At 40.1% G+C, this 17,952-nt stretch overlaps 1 protein-coding gene across 1 annotated transcript in view; it reads right to left on the bottom strand.

Moving 5' to 3' along the window:
• Positions 1 to 17,952, bottom strand: part of LOC140204181 (exocyst complex component 1-like) — a 105,967-nt gene that overhangs the window by 32,010 nt on the left and 56,005 nt on the right. The window contains exons 9-11 of the mRNA XM_072270645.1: positions 16,158 to 16,260; positions 13,865 to 13,992; positions 6,732 to 6,782 (exon numbers count right to left, since the gene is read on the bottom strand). Coding sequence (XP_072126746.1) covers positions 6,732 to 6,782; positions 13,865 to 13,992; positions 16,158 to 16,260 — 282 coding nt within the window. The remainder of the gene's footprint in view (positions 1 to 6,731; positions 6,783 to 13,864; positions 13,993 to 16,157; positions 16,261 to 17,952) is intronic.

Below are 17,952 nucleotides of genomic sequence, written 5' to 3'. Positions count from 1 at the left end.
AGACAGCACACAGAATTTCATTTTGGATACCTGATATTAAACTGGCATCTGAAACTACATAACATTTTGTGTATACCCTACAGAAGCAAAGAGCGAAAAATGTAATCCAGGTAACTGGACTTCAGCATCAGCTGGTTGGATATAATTGAGCACCTGTCCAAAGAAACAGCACAAACACAAAGGCAACAATAAAAGGAGCCAACATCACATTAAGCTTCATGATGTGAACATAATGGGATGAAGCTGGGCTGTCTGCTGAGAAGTAAGCATTTGAGGAAGGTTAGAGGACAAAGTGGAGAACAAGGTAAGACTGAAAGAAATGTGAAGTCATAATTATGTGATGGGCAATTGGAAGGGAAAGAAAAAGTATCTCAGTGAATGAAGGATGAAACAATGGATGAAATGGAACAATAGAGTCTGGGTGCTCTGAAAAAGAATGAGTTTGTGCATATAAGAAAGCTTAAGAGTATACATGTGCTGGAACATAGCATTCAGCCTGGACTCTCAGGATTCAGCAAGGATGATGACTTGAAAAAGCACCGAATGTCTTGAAGACATGCAACTGTGAGTGAATTAAAGCGGCTCAAATCCACATGAAATATGTCTGTGCTAGATACAGTCACTGTTGAAAGTGGCTGTGAAAACAAATTTAGTGGATAACCTGATCAAAGCAGCAAAGCATTTACGGTGATCGGCGTAATGAAGTAAGCAAACATTATGCCACAGAAGACAGTGGACATTCTCCAATTTACGACAAAACCCCAAATTGCTGGAAATAGTAATTCAAACAGAATCTGCCAACAGAGAAACAAGGTTAATATCTCAGATTGATAACACTGGACAACAAAGATTTTGCTTCCTGAATATACTTGAGTGTATCTTATGGAATTTGGCCTGCTGATCATGAAAATCACCATCAAATTTCCTCATCATGCACTATCTTTTTGAAATTGCCTATATTTTTGTTATTTCAATTCATAATTCAAGTCATTTATAATGTTGCCCACAATGTCAGCTGAAAAGTTTGCTATATTGTCCAGGCATGCCTGGGCATGCTTAGGCAGGACAGATGCTGCATGGCAGGATGGGTTTTAAGAAAGGCTATAAATTTCCATAAAAGATTTCGATATTTGAGATAGATGTTTCCCAGAATAACTGATGCCAAGATTAAGGAAGGCATTTTTGTTGGTCCACAAATCTAACAGGTCATCACTGACAAGCAATTCAAAGAACTTCAATGTTGTTAAAAATTTTCTTGGGAATTACAGTGCACCAAACTACATGCAGCTGGATGACAACATGCTTCAAGCATACAAAACCATGGAGTGCAACATGTCACTAAAGACTCATTTTCTGCATTCCCATTTAGACTTCTTCCCTGCAAATCCTGGCACTGTCAGTGATGAGCATGGTGAAAAGTTTCACCAGGACATTGCAGTCATGGAGAAACAGTACCAAGGCAACTGGAATCTATTAATGATGGCTGATTATTGTTGGACACTTAAGCCTGAAACACTGAACACAAATGAAAATCACCAATACTTTTATTTAGCTTAGTTGAACTTTTGCAAAGCGTCAGCACTATTATGCAATTAGGCATATTATATTCAATAAAAGTCAATTACTTGTTTCTCCAAATTCCTACATGGTACAAGCAGTCTGAAATTATATTTGCACTCAGCTTCAAGTGGTCTATCATAAACAAAAAAAAAATCCAAGGAAGCAACACTTACGAAAATATTAATTGTTCAGAGTAACCTTTCTTCATATTTAAGAAAATTAGACAACAAGCAAGTGTTGGATTAGGATTAGTTGCTTGTTACTGTATGTTTTCTTGGAGGTTTAGGTTTCCTATACTTGCTTAGATGTTTGTATAATCACCTGTTTGCTTTTAAAGTTTTAGTAACCTGTAGCACATTGGTTCGATATTTCTATACTGTAGTTCTTTTGTCTGCAAAGCTTTAGTGTGATTCAGTCAGTACTAATTAAATAGGTTTCTTATCTAAAACTGGTCCAGAACAGTTTGCAGTATAAAAGGATAGCATATATCCCAATGAAGCACCTTGGCTGAAATGCTGATTATTCACTTCCATAGATGCTGTCTGACCTGGAGTATTTATCCAGCATTTTGTGTGTGTTGCTCTAGATTTCAGGCAACTGCAGAATCTCCTGTAGTTGTAGCATCCATATGGGTTCCTTTGCCACTGTTATTTACTCTGTTACTTTACTCTCCTTGCTTGATGGAACACACCGACCTTGTCTGACCTATACTAATAAAACACTGTAACCGTAAGATTTGTGTCTCAGAACAGGTCCTTCAGCCTAGGAGTTGTGCCAACCTTTTAACATATTTCAGATCAAGTTAACCTTTCGCTCCCACACAGCCCTCCATTTTTCTTGCATCCATATACCAAGAGTCTCTTAAATGTCACTATTTTATCTGCCTCTACCACCAGAAGTACATTCCATGCACTCTCTGTATAAAAGAACAATGTCTGACATCCCTCTATACTTTCTTCAAATCACCCTAAAAGTATGTCCTCTTGCATTAACCATTGGCATCCTGGAAAAAAGGTGCTGGCTGTCTGCTCTTTCTAGGCCTCTTATTATCTTATACACCTTTCATCCTCTTTTTTGCACTACTTACTTAATTTTTCATATGCTTTGTATTGTAATGTACAGCTTTATACTATGTATTGCAACGTACTTCTGCAAAACTACAAATTTCAGGACATATGCTATTGATATTAAACCCAACTATGCAGTTTGGATCCAAAACCACCATCTTCAATATAAATTAGGGAATTGAAGAGGCAATCTCCAAGGTGGACTGGGAAAAATAAGCTTAGAGACAGGATAAATAGTGGCAGAGATTGAGACAGCTGATCCATAACACTCAGCAGGTATTTATCCAATTATAAAAGAGGGACTCCATGATAAAGAAGTCAAGGATAATGCAAAATTGAAAAGTAGAACATACACCATAGCAAGGGATGATTTAAGGTCCATCAGTGAAAGACTAAAAGAGTCACAAGGAGAAAGAAGTTTGATTTTTAAGAGAAAACTTGCATGTAATATCAAATCAAAGTAACCTTTTTATGGATATAAAATGGGAATGATGGCAGCCAACCCAAAATTCTGGAGAAACTCAGCAGGCCAGACATTGTCCTGAAGAAGAGTCTCGTCCTGAGACGTTGACTATTTACTCTGTTCCATAGGTGCTGCCTGGCCTGCTGAGTTCCACCAGCATTTCGTGTACGTTGCTTTGGACTTCCAACATCTGCAAATTTTATAGTGTTTATGATGGCAGCCAAGGTAGATTTGGAACCTCTAGAGCATGAGGCTGGTGAAGTAATAAAGAAATGACAGATAAAATGAAACAATTTTGCTTCAGTCTTCGAGGTTATTGCAATTATCCCTTAGATGAAAGGCAGACTTACTTCAAGCAACAAGGAAGAACAAGTAAAAATCACAATCACAGGGAAATTCACAAACAAATCACCAGGGCTCAGTGGCTTGAACCCATAGATTTAAAAGGAAATAGCCGCAGAGGTAATGCACTCACTGTTTGGAAGCTTTCAGAAGATTGGTAAACAGCCAATATCACTCCCTTGTTCAGAAAGAGTGCAAGAGGAAAAGCAGAAAACTACATGCCACATAGTTAGAAATATATTGTTGGCAAGACACTAGAGCCATATATAAGTGAGGAAATAACTGCCAATTTGGGAAAGCTGAATATAATAAAACATAGTCAACATGCTTTTATGCAGGGTAAACATATTTGACGAATTTGCTCAAATTCTTTGAGAACATTAATGACTGTTGACAGAATATGTATATGTTGCGTATTTAAATTTCCAAAGGACATTTGATAAGGTGCTGTTGGCCAGAAAGACCTGCAGTCTACAAATCAGTGCATTCAAATTAATCAAGGACAGTGGAAGCAGATGGACTAATTGCCTTTGTCCTTGCCATGAAGAAGGAGATGGAGGGCCATTTTATGAAGAGATTGTGTTCTCTATTTTGTGTGTTAGTCGCTTGGCTTAATGTTTTAAAGTCGACACAGTGATACCTCAGGTAGTTTGCTGAACCAGGGATCATTTCCAAATAAGAAGTTATTTGTGAGATTGTCTTTGGTTGGATATAACATGCAGGTTTGTGAATGTTGGTCTGTGTGATTTGAGCTGGTGGCTGATTGAGCACAAAGAGCCATAAATTATTGATTGTCACTTGCTGGAAAGAGGGCAATAAATGGATGCTGGTCTGGAGAAGAGCCAATAAAAAGGTGTTAAAGGTCAGCCATCGACTCTGAAATGCATTATTTGAATTGGCAAGAAATTAATATAAAAGCAGACGCTTCAAGTGGAGTGGTGGCAGTAACTCTGTAGGAGACCAACTATTGTGGATGTGAGGTACCCCACGGACACATGGAGATTTGAAACGGGATAGCGAAGAACATGTGGCCAGCAGCAGAAACTCCGTCTTAACTGGTATTACATTTTCTGTTCTTTATTCACGGAAGTCAGGAAAACGTAGCTGGTGTGTACACAGGTATAGGTTGTGTAGGTTCACGTGTTCTTCCATTGAGATAAAGGTACTTAACGGTAATTACAGGTTCTCTCTCTGCGCATTCCTGATCATTACTACAAAGGGTGATTCTCGTAACAGTGCTGCATAAGAGGCTGGTGCATAAATTAAGAGCCCATGTAGTGGAGGAAATGTTTTAACATGGATGGAAAACTGGTGGTCACAAAGAACAGAGTTGGAAGAAATTGGTCCTTTTCAGGCTGGACAAATGTAACTAGTGGAGTATCCCACGGATCTTGGGCCTCGATTGTTCACTATTTACATTCAAGATCTGGAGGAAGATATGAAAGGCAAGACTACTAAGTTTGTCAATAATATGAAAATAGTTGGATGGGCATATTGTGATGAGGACATCGATTTTGCAATGAAATATAGGAAAATCTGGCAACTGGAATTTAATGTGGGGAAGTGAGAAGTGATGTATTGAAGTGAGAGGAATCAAACTGCAGATTACCTCAGTGGAGTGAGACTGCTTGTGAGTGAGGTTTAGAGGTATAGAATAGAATAGAATATCTTTATTGTCATTGTTGTGGAGCAATGAAACACAGTTTAGCAGCTCAACGTTTTGCAGTATGACAAGGAATATATACATAAAATAAACTCTAAAACCTCAGGAGTGCAGTACAAAATTAATAATATATGGATGGGGGGGGGAGGGGGTAGGACTATTGCACACCTGCCATTCCTGGAAGTGTGATGCATTTAGCTGCCGTCTTAGGAGGGGGGCAGGAGAAGGGAAGGGGGTGGTATACATTTCACTGCTTGTGGGTAGAAGCTGTTAAGGAGTCTCTTTGTTTTCATCCTTAATGCTCTGTATCTCTTCCCAGAAGGTAGAGGGGAAAACAGGTGATGTCTAGGATGACTGGGATCCTTTGAGATACAAGTAGCCTTCTTTTGAAGTCTGCCAGTATAAATGTCTCTGAGGGAGGGTAATGTTGTGCCAATAACCCGCTCTGCTACCCTCACCACCCGCTGCAAGTCCTTCCTGTTCTGTTCTGTGCAGCTGGCAAACCACACTGCACAGCAATACGTCAGGGGGCTCTCTATAGTTGTCCGATAGAAGTTGATCAGCAGGTGATGAGGGAGGAGAGCGTGCTTTAGCTTCCTTAGGAAGTCTAGCCTCCGTTGGGCCTTCCCTACCTGATAAGAGATATGGGCGGTCCAGGTGAGGTCAGCCGAGATGTGGACGCCGAGGAACTTGAAACTCTCTACTCTCTCCACCTCTTTCCTGTATATGTGCAGAGCAGAGTGCTCGACGCGCTTTGATTTCCTGAAGTCTACTATCAGCTCCTTGGTTTTTGTGATGTTCAAGTCCAGATTATTATGACAACACCATTCTGTCAAATGCTGTACCTCCTCCCTATAGGCTGTCTCATCACAGTCCGATATGATACCTATTAGTGTGGTATTGTCAGCGAATCTAGGTATCTAAGTATTCTTGTGCATAAATTATAAAAAGTTTGCAAGTAAATCTAAAAAGGAGGCAAATGGAAAGTTGGTCTTTATGGTGAGGGTGTTGGAGTTTGAGTCTGACAGTTGTATAGGGTTTTGGTGAAGTCACACGTGAATCCAGTGCAGAGGTTTGGTTCCCTTACCTATAAAAGGATAAAGGCGGTTCCAAAGTAGTTTCACAAGGCTAATTCCTGAGATGAATGTGCTTTCTTCTCCAGAGAGATTAGACAGATTGGTCTGTATTCCTTGGAGTTTACGAAAATGAGCGGTGACCTAATGCAGAGGATGTGAATCTCTGGATCTCTCTGCCTCTGAGTCTGGTAGAGGCTAGAACATCGGATATTTTTAAAGTGCATGCAGATAGATACTTGAAAGACTGATAAACTGAGGGTAGTAGGGAACAGGTACAGTGGAGAGTTGAGTCCAGCATAGAACACCCATGATCATATTGAATGATGGGCAGACTTAAGGAGCCTGGCAGCCTAATCCTACTCATTTTCTTTTGTTCTTGCATTTCAGATAATGGAAACCCAACATAATAATTGAAAATACTCAAAATGCCGACCATATATTTTTGACAATGGTATAGTACTGTTCTTCATTTATGGCAAATTAATCTGTTCAAATGATATATTGAAAGCAATGAGAAAGTATATTGGTACAATAATATTTTTATTAAGTTTAAGCCATACCTCTGTACAAAATGAGGAAGTGCTCCATTCCTTGTCCTGGTCATCTTTTGCCTTGATAATTGCATACAGGCCAAAAAAGAAGCAAAATATTTAAAGTCAGTTTATTGTACATTAATGCTGTGAACAGATGCATAGACAACTTTTTTTTTCCAATAGAAAGTCTAAGTTCAAAGTTCAGAGTAAATTTATAATCAAAAAACATACATGTTTCCATATACCACATTGAGATTCATTTTCTTTAGGCAGTTAAAGCAATTCAATAGAATTTTAAGATAAACAGGCACACATATACAATCAACATGCAAAAGAAGACAGTGAAAGTGAGTCTGCAGGGTACAGAATCAGTTCAGAGTAGTGGTGGCTGAAGTTGTCCAAAATGGTTCAGGAGCCTGATGGTTATTGGGTAGTAATTGTTCCTTAACCTGGTGGTGTAGGACCCAAACTTTTGTGCCTCTTGCCCGATAATAGTAGTGAGAAGAGGGCATGGCCTGGATGGTGGAGGTGTTTGATATTTTCTTAATGATAGTGTGCTAGGTAAATGTACTCAGTAGTGAGGAGGGCTTTGTCTGTGATGGACTGGGTGTATCCACCACTTTCTGTAGCCTATCTACTCCTGAGCATTGGTGTTCCATACTAGGCCATGATACAACCAGTTAGGATAATCTCCACTGTTCATCTACAGAGGTTCGTCAAAGTTTCTGGTGACATGCTGAATCTACACAAACTTCAAAGAAAGTAGAGGTGCTGTCGTGTCTTGTCACAGAAACAACTTGATTTATTTAAATACCAAAATAGATACCTTGTTTTTTTAAATAACAGAGTATGCTAGACAATAGGTTTGTTGAAGACACAAAGTAAAACATCTTGTTTGTTTTAAGACACTATGCAAAAAGCCAAAATTACATATATAATAAAAATAGTACTTCCAAGACATAAGTTGACAATAATGTTTTTTTTATTTCCAAAAGGATTGGCAGCCAGATGGTTTAAATGTGAGTGAGCTGACTGTTGAATGTCAAATGAATCCAAGACTATTAGGGGAATACAATCATTCCCACAATCCTGATCCAGAAGTTGCAGAACTTGGGCCTCCGTACCTCCCCCTGCAATTGGATCCTCGACTTCCTAACTGGAAGACCACAATCTGTGCGGATTGGTGATAACATATCCTCCCCGCAGACAATCAACACTGGTGAACCTCAGGGGTGTGTGCTTAGCCCACTACTCTATTCTTTATACATACATGACTGTGTAGCTAGGGATAGCTCAAAATACCATCTACAAATTTGCTGATGATACAACCATTGTTGGTAGAATCTCAGATGGTGAAGAGAGAAGCGAGATATGCCAACTAGTAGAGAGGTGTCGCAGCAACAACCTGGCACTCAACGTCAGTAAGATGAAAGAGCTGATTGTGGACTTCAGGAAGGGTAAGACGAAGGAACACATACCAATTCTCATAGAGGGATCAGAAGTGGAGAGAGTGATCAGCTTCAAGTTCCTGGGTGTTAAGATCTCTGAGGATCTAACCTGGTCCCAACATATCGATGTAGTTATAAAGAAGGCAAGACAGCGGCTATACTTTACTAGGAGTTCGGCTAATTAGGGAAAGTGAGGAGGTGATAGATACTACCTATAGAGAGGTAGTGGATAGCACCCCTGTGACAGTCCCCCTCAGAAATCGATATATCGTTTTGGATTCTGTTGAAGAGGCAGACCTGACAGAGGAGGACCACAGTGAACGAGACTCTAGCATTCTACCCAGAACCAAAATCAAGACAGCAAGAAGAAATGCAGTAGTTATAGGGGACTCCATCGTAAGGGGGACGGACAAGAGATTCTGCGAGCCGGACAAGGATACCCGGATGGTGTGTTGCCTCCCTAGTGCCAAGGTACGGGATGTCTCAGATCGAGTCCAGAGTATTCTGAGGAGAGAGGGCGAGCAGCTGGAAGTCTTGGTACATGTTGGTACCAATGACATAGACAGAAAAAGGGAGGAGGTCCTGAAGAAAGATTACTGGGAGCTAGGAAGAAAATTGAAAAGCCGGACCTCCAGAGTAATAATATCAGGATTGCTGCCTGAGCTGCAAGCTAATGATGGTAAGAATAGCAAATTTAAGCGGATGAATGTGTGGCTAAGTAACTGGTGCAGGGGGCAGGATTTCAAATTCTTGAATCATTGGGATCTATTTTGGGGAAGGTATGACTTGTACAAAAAAGATGGATTACACCTGAACTCAAAAGGTACTAATATCCTAGCAGGATTGTTTAATATAGCTGTTAGGGAGGGTTTAAACTAAGTTGGCAAGGGGAAGGAAACCAAGGTGTTAGGATCGAGGAAGAGGAAAATAGAAATAAGTCAAAAATACTGTGCAGCAAAGATGGTAAGAAGGACAGGCCGGTGAATATACAGGATAATTTGCTGCAAAATAGATATATAGCACAAGTGGCAACAGGTACTGATCTAAATGTACTGGACTTAAATGCACGCAGCATTAGAAATAAAGTGGATGACCTTGCTGCACAGGTGCAGGTTAAAAGGTATGACATTGTGGCCATCACTGAGTCATGGCTAAATGATGGATGTGACTGGGAGCTGAATATCCCAGGATACACAGTGTACAGGAAGGATAGGAAGGTAGATAAAGCAGGTAGCGTGGCCCTTATGGTTAGTAACGATATCAAATCAATAGAAAGAAGGGACATAGGATCAGAAGAGGTAGAATCCTTATGGGTAGAATTAAGAAATGGCAAGGGTAAAAAGACACTAATAGCAGTTATATACAGGCCTCCAAACAGCAGTCAGGATGTGGACTACAAGTTGCAGCTGGAAATAGAAAAAGCGTGTCAGAAGGGCAATGTCATGATAATTATGGGGGATTTTAATATGAAAGTGGATTGGGAAAGTTGGGAAGGTAATGGATCTCAGGAGAGGGAGTTTGTAGAATGCCTACAGGATGGCTTTTTGGAGCAACTTGTCCAGAAGCCCACCAGGGGACCGGCTGTTTTGGATTGAGTGCTGTGTAATGAAGCTGAGGCGATTAGGGAGCTGGAGGTAAAGGAACCTCTTGGAAGTAGTGATCATAATATGATTGAGTTCAGTTTCAAATTTGAAAAGGAGAAGTTGGTATCAGGTGTATCGATATTTCAGTGGAACAGGGGAAATTACAGTGGTATGAGAGAGGAACTGGCCCAAGTCAATTGGAAAAGTAAACTAAATGGAGGGACGGCAGAGCAGAATTGGATGAAATTCCTACAAGAAATAAGGAAAACGCAGGAAAAATATATTCCAAGAAAAAAGAAAATTATGAATGAAAAAATGGCACAAATGTGGCTAACGAGAGAGGTTAAGGCAAAAATAAAAGCAAAAGAAACGGCGTACAAGGAAGCAAAAATTAGTGGGAAAAATGGGGACTGGAAGACCTTTAAAAACTTACAGAAAGAAACTAAGAAAGTCATTAGGAAAGAAAAGATGAATTATGGAAGGAAGTTGGCGATTAACAGAAATAAGGATACTAAGAGTTTTTTTAAATATATGAAGAGTGAAAGAGTGACAAGGGTAGATATGGGACCGATTGAAAATGATGCTGGAGTAATTATAATGGATAACAAAGAGATGGCAGAGGACCTGAATGAGTATTTTGCATCAGCCTTCACAGTGGAAGACATGAGCAATATACCTGATAGCCAGTGGTATCGGGGAATAGAATTAGGTACAGTCAAGGTAACTAGAGAGAAAGAGCTTGGGAAGCTAAGTGGACTAAGAATAGATAAGTCTCCCGGCCCGGATGAGGTGCACCTGAGTGTTCTGAAGGAGGTGGCTTTGGAGATTGTAGAAGCATTGGAAATGATCTTCCAGGAATCAAAAGACTCTGGCATGGTTCCAGAGGACTGGAAGGTCGCAAATGTAGTTCCGCTATTTAAGAAAGGAAGGAGGCAGCAAAAAGAAAATTATAGACCTATTAGTCTGACATCGGTGGCTGGAAAGATACTGGAGTCAATCCCCAAGGACGAGGTTATGAAATACCTCGAGGTGCATGACAAGATAGGCCGAAGCCAGCATGGTTTCATGAAGGGAAGATCCTGCCTTACCAACTTAATGGAATTTTTTGAGGTAATCTCGAATAAGATTGGCAAGGGAGAGGCTGTGAATGTTGTGTATTTGGATTTTCAAAAGGCCTTCGATAAGGTGCCGCATATGAGGCTGCTTAATAAGATGAGAGCCCATGGAATTATAGGAAAGATATTGAAATGGGTGGAGCATTGGCTGATAGGCAGGAAGCAAAGGGTGGGAATAAAGGGATCCTATTCTGATTGGTTGCCGGTTACTAGTGGTGTTCCACAGGGGTCGGTGTTGGGGCCGCTTCTTTTTACGATGTATATCGATGATTTGGATTATCGATTAAATGGTTTTGTAGCCAAGTTTGCGGATGACACCAAGATAAGTGGAGGAGCAGGAAATGTTGAAGAAATGGAAAGGTTGTAGAGAGACTTAGTCAGTTTAGGAGAGTGGGCAAAGAAATGGCAGATGAGATACCCTAAAGGTTAACCACCAAGTTGGATTGGCATTCATTTCAAGAGGAATAGTGTATAAGAGTAAGGAGGTGTTGATGAGGCTCTATGGGGCATTAGTGAGACCTCATTTGGAATACTGTGTGCAGTTTTGGGCCCCCTATCTTAGAAAGGATATACTGATGTTGGAGAGAGTTCAGAGAAGATTTACAAGGATGATTCCTGGAATGCAGGGGCTAACATATGAGGAGCGTCTGTCGGCTCTTGGACTGTATTCATTAGAGTATAGAAGAATGAGAGGGGATCTCATAGAAACATTTCGAATGTTGAAAGGGTTGGACAGAGTTGATGTGGAAAGGTTGTTTCCCTTGGTGGGTGAGTCCAGGACAAGAGGCCATAGTCTTAGAATTAGAGGGTACCCAGTTAAAACAGAGATGAGGAGAAATTTTTTTAGCCAGAGGGTCGTGGATTTGTGGAATTCGTTGCCACATATGGTTGTGGAGGCCCGATCATTGAGGGTGTTTAAGGAGGAGATTGACAGGTATCTAATTAGTCAGGGTATCAAGGGATATGGGGAAAAAGCCGGAAATTGGAACTAGATGGGTGAATAGTTTAGCTCATGGGGGAGCTGCGAAGCAGACTCGATGGGCCGAATGGCCTACTTCTGCTCCTTTGTCTTGTCTTGTGATATGGCATGTTAACAAATACACTCAAAAGCTTCTATAGTTGTACTGTGGAGAGCATTGTGACAGGCTGCATCAATGCCTGGTATGGAGAGGGGCTACTGCACAGGACCGAAAGAAGCTGCATAAGGTTGTAAATCTAGTCGGCTCTATCTTGGATACTAGCCTACAAAGTACCCAGGACATCTTTAGGGAGTGGTGTCTCAGAAAGGCAGTGTCCATTATTAAGGACCTTCAGAACCCAGGGCATGTCCTTTTCTCACTGTTACCATCAGGTAGGAGGTGCTGAAGCCTGAAGGCACACACTCAGCGATTCAGGAACAGCTTCTTCCCCTCTGCCATCTGATTCCTAAACAGATATTGAATCTTTGGACACTACCTCACTTCTCAAAAAATATACAGTATTTCTGTTTTTGCATGTTTTTAAAAATCTATTCAATATATGTAATTTATTTACTTGATTATTTATTATTTTTAAAATTTTATTTATTTTTTTCTCTCTGCTAGATTATGTATTGCATTGAACTGCTGCTGCTAAATTAACAAATTTCAGGTTTTGTGCCGGTGATAATAAACCTGATTCTGATTACTAAGGCACCAACCCTGATCACCTTATCAAGAAAACTTACTCAATATATGAATGGAAAGACATTCTGACCAAATTATAAATCCTTACTCATAAAATTATGAAATTCATCATGAAAATGGTATCTTAACACCATCGTGAATCAAAACAAAGATGTAGAATACTATTGCTAGAAGCCAAAACACACGTTTGAGGAATGACTAAACCTTGAAATTAGGCTAACTACTGTCAATAACAGTAGAATGCTTGACAAATCTGACTGAATATAGACTACCTTGATTTTGTGTTTTATATTGTGTTTTTGCTCATTCTTTCTTATTGTTGTTTGTTTTTTGCGTAGGGGGTGGGGGATTGATGTTCTTGTTCCCATTTGTGTGACTTGCTTTTGTGTGTGGGGCAGAAGGTGATGTTTTTCTTCAACAGATTCCTTGGATTTCTTTGTTTCGTGGCTGCCTGTTAGGAGATGAATCTCAGGGTTGTATACTGCATAAATACTTCAATAATAAATGAACTTTGAGATCTGATAAGAATACAGATTCAGATTTATTTGTTACATGTGCATTGAAACATACAATGAAATGTGTTGTTTGTGTTAGCAACCTAAGGATGTGCTGGGAGCAGACCACAAGTGTGGCCACACACCCTGGTGCCAACATATCATACCCATAATGCCCAGCAGAGCAACACAGAACACAACAAACAAAACAAGCCTCTTTCCTCCCTCCCACTCAGGCTTGTTTGACACCTGGCTGCTATGTAGATAGTACAGTACACCAAACAGTTTGTTCCTGTCAGAAGGCCTTCAAAGATTATGAGCCGTCATATCCTGGCAAGGAGTGAAGACTGGTTAAAGAACAGAAAACACACAGTATGTCACATAACAACACAAAGTGACAGCAAGTAACATTTTAGCCAGATCACTTTTCAGTGATAATCAAGCAGTCTGGGAAACTGAAAGAAGCTTTAAATTAAAAAAAAATTAAGTCTATCATAAGGTGTATGGAAAAAGGGATCAAAAGCACATGTGAAAATAACGCATTTAGAAGATGATAATGTTAAAATACAGAAGTGACAAGTAGACAAATAAAAGATGTAACCCAAATCTGAGTAGTACATGAACACTGCATTATATGATTGACATTTTAGGTAATAACTTTTAAATGGTGCGCAGTAGAATTTTTCACAATATACGGCTGATTTTTAAGCATTGATGCAAATGATCAAATAAGGACAGGTAATGCATTTATCAGAAAAAATTCAAAGTTAAATATACATTGGACCAACTGCGATGGTACCCATAAGACTATTATAAAGCTGACGTATTTAACTAAAGGATTGGAAACATGCTGTACCTTGTCGAGGATTCCACGATCTGTTAAGTCAGTTTCTGATTCTAAATGCTCATACAAAGAATTTCTGAAAAACGTTTTCTGAAGATTGGATGTGGAAGCAGTCAGCTTTTCAAAACTTTCCTGAATCTCTAAGAGTCACAACACAACAGAGAAACCAGATTTTGTATGTTAAATATTTGATAACATAATTGTTTCTTGTTATATTAATACACAGTCTGGGTGACATATTTCCTAAGGGTTATGTTAACCATTAAATAGTCATATTTATAAGAATCAGATTGTGTCCATGTTAAAATAAATAGTTCACCCTTTTAAAGCCATTAGTTGGGACCTGGTACTGAGTCCCGACCTAATACATTGACTTATCATTTTGATCTACAAATACTGCTTGATCCGCTGTGTTCCAGCAAATTTGTTTTTTCTTGTCTACGTTCCAACTTCCAGCATCTGCATTTGATACAGTATTATATAGACACCCCTATTAAAGCATAGAAATAGGGGTGTCTAAATGATACCGAGTGGTGGGGTGAAGATATGTCCTTACCAAAGAAGGTGTAAGGCACTCCATCCCTCTGCTAGCCTGCAGGTCACCCTCAGGCAAGGTGTAGCACCTGCTTAATCCCTGAATCAGAGTCACATGAAGGCATAGGAGCAGCTGGTATCACATGTCCTGGTTATGTGGCCACTGACATCAGACAGACTCTCTTTGAAAAGTATTGATATGGTTGGAGTCACCCTTTTTGTAAAGACACTGCCCAGAAGAGGCAATGGCAAACACTTCTGTGGAAAAATTTGTCAAGAACAATCATGGTCATACGACCACGATCACTCACGCCAAATGACATGGCACAATGGTAATATATAATACTATATCAAACTTTAGAAACACAGAGACTGCAGATGCTGGAAGGTTGAATACAGAATTAAAACAAAAACAAATCTGCTGTAGGAAGGCAGTTGATCAAGCAGCATCTATAAAGGATAGTGATGTATTTGGTCAGGACCCTATACCGTCTCCCAGCTAATGGCTTCTACAGGAAACTGAACAATTTATCTTAACTTATAGACATAATCTGCATCTCATAAATGTGACTGCTTAATGGCTAACATAACTTTATTAATGCGTCACCCACACTCAGTTCTATCATCGCTTCCTTCCTGTCTTTGATACTTTTTCCTTTGCCTTTTTGTCAGGGCTTTTGGAGAAAATCTAGAAATTGCTAATAGTTAGTCAAGTGGTACAAAACACAAATGGAACACCAGTTTTTACTTCAAGATGACTGAAACACAAACATGCAAAACATATTATGTTCATATAAAGATCATTATACTCCAGCTACAGTACTGCATTTTTTCCTGTGAATCACATCCCAGGAAAGAACCAAATGATATATTTGTCAAAATGACGCTGAAAATAAAAGAGTTCATCAATGAGGACGATTGTATTTGGTATGCATTTATTTCCTTTAACATGGAAAATTAAAGGATTTTTAAGGTACTAAGATGTTTAAGATAACTGAAGTTTTTAATAGTTTCTATTTGTCCATTTTCAAAGGCAGAAGCATCCAGAACAAGGCAAGTCATTCACTTTTATCGTTGAGCTAAAATTTTGCAAAATGAACACTATCTTCAAACTTTGGTACCTTTGATTTCATTTCAAATTTCAAACTGCCTTTTGTTTTAGAAAATGAGTATGACAGTCCTGGCTGAAAGCTGTAATTTAAATACATTTACATTTTTCTTATGATTTGTTGTGCCTGTAACAAGGCAAAGTTACTTAAGTTTATAATTAAGATCAATCTTTAAAATGGGCAGGCAAAATTACATAATTATCATAAATCCATTTCATAAAGCACGAGAAAATTTGAAGATGCTGGAAATTCAAGCAACACACACAAAATGCTGGTGCAACGCAGCAGGCCAGGCAACATCAACAGGAAGAAGTACAGTCAACGTTTCAGGTCGAGATCCTTTGTTAGGGCTAACGGAAAAAAGATGGTAAGAGATTTGAAAGTGGGAGGGGCGGGGGAGACCCGAAATGATAGGAGAAGACAGGAGGGGCAGGGATGAAGCTAAGAGTTGGGAAGTTGATTGGCAAAAGTAATACAAGGCTGGAGAATGGGAAGTATCATAGGACGGAAGACCTGGGAAGAAAGAAAGGGGGAGGGGAGAATGGGAAGTATCATAGGACAGAAGGCCCATGGTAATATCTGCGTCACAAATTTTTCCTATGATAATAAGGCTTTTTGCTGTCAGTCCTGCTGTCTGGTATTGTCTCTTTAAGCATACTTACTGAATTTCACACCATTCTTTATCCCAGTCAGTTTAAACTTTACTAAATCAAAGAATTCTTTGACTTGCTTGTCATAAAGTTTTCTAATGCTTTCAGCATATACCTGTTGAAAAAGAAACAGAGAATTAAAATGCTAAGAGGGGGAAACTTGCAACAATCAAAATATACTCTAATCATAACATTTTCTGGATTTCACCTGTTCTGTGGATTTATAAAGGACGTAATGAATTCCAAATACAGTCTCAAAGATCTTTCTATCAGATGTTCTTCCTTCATAGAAAAGGATAGAATCAGAGAGGACAGGAAAATTTTTAATTGGGAAGGGCAAATTATGAGGCTATAAGGCTAGAACTTGCGGGTGTGAATTGGGATGATGTTTTTGCGGGGAAATGTACTATGGACATGTGGTCGATGTTTAGAGATCTCTTGCAGGATGTTAGGGATAAATTTGTCCCGGTGAAGAAGATAAAGAATGGTAGGGTGAAGGAACCATGGGTGACAAGTGAGGTGGAAAATCTAGTCAGGTGGAAGAAGGCAGCATACATGAGGTTTAGGAAGCAGGGATAGGATGGATCTATTGAGGAATATAGGGAAGCAAGAAAGGAGCTTAAGAAGGGGCTGAGAAGAGCAAGAAGGGGGCATGAGAAGGCCTTGGCGAGTAGGGTAAAGGAAAACCCCAAGGCATTCTTCAATTATTTGAAGAAAAAAAGGATGACAGGAGTGAAGGTGGGACCGATTAGGGATAAAGGTGGGAAGATGTGCCTGGAGGCTGTGGAAGTCAGCGAAGTCCTCAATGAACACTTCTCTTCAGTATTCACCAAAGAGAGGGAACTTGATGATGGTGAGGACAATATGAGTGAGGTTGATGTTCTGGAGCATGTTGATACTAAGGGAGAGGAGGTGTTGGAGTTGTTAAAATACATTCGGACGGATAAGTCCCCGGGGCCTGATGGAATATTCCCCAGGCTGCTCCATGAGGCGAGGGAAGAGATTGCTGAGCCTCTGGCTAGGATCTTTATGTCCTTGTTGTCCACGGGAATGGTACCGGAGGATTGGAGGGAGGCGAATGTTGTCCCCTTGTTCAAAAAAGGTAGTAGGGATAGTCCAGGTAATTATAGACCAGTGAGCCTTACGCCTGTGGTGGGAAAGCTGTTGGAAAAGATTCTTAGAGATAGGATCTATGGGCATTTAGAAAATCATGGTCTGATCAGGGACAGTCAGCATGGCTTTGTGAAGGGCAGATCATGTCTAACAAGCCTGATAGAGTTCTTTGAGGAGGTGACCAGGCATATAGATGAGGGTAGTGCAGTGGATGTGATCTACATGGATTTTAGTAAGGCATTTGACAAGGTTCCACACCGTAGGCTTATTCAGAAAGTCAGAAGGCATGGGATCCAGGGAAGTTTGGCCAGGTGGATTCAGAATTGGCTTGCCTGCAAAAGGCAGAGGGTCATGGTGGAGGGAGTACATTCAGATTGGAGGATTGTGACTAGTGGTGTCCCACAAGGATCTGTTCTGGGACCTTTACTTTTCGTGATTTTTATTAACGACCTAGATGTGGGGGTAGAAGGATGGGTTGGCAAGTTTGCAGACGACACAAAGGTTGGTGGTGTTGTAGGTAGTGTAGAGGATTGTCAAAGATTGCAGAGAGACATTGATAGGATGCAGAAGTGGGCTGAGAAGTGGCAGATGGAGTTCAACCCGGAGAAGTGTGAGGTGGTATACTTTAGAAGGACAAACTCCAAGGCAGAGTTCAAAGTAAATGGCAGGATACTTGTGGAGGAGCAGAGGGATC

Source organism: Mobula birostris, chromosome 10 (genome assembly GCF_030028105.1).
Source record: "Mobula birostris isolate sMobBir1 chromosome 10, sMobBir1.hap1, whole genome shotgun sequence".
In the NCBI taxonomy this organism is placed as follows: Eukaryota; Metazoa; Chordata; class Chondrichthyes; order Myliobatiformes; family Myliobatidae; genus Mobula; species Mobula birostris.
Note: the sequence above shows the minus strand (reverse complement) of the source record. Positions and strands in the feature narration are given on the sequence as shown.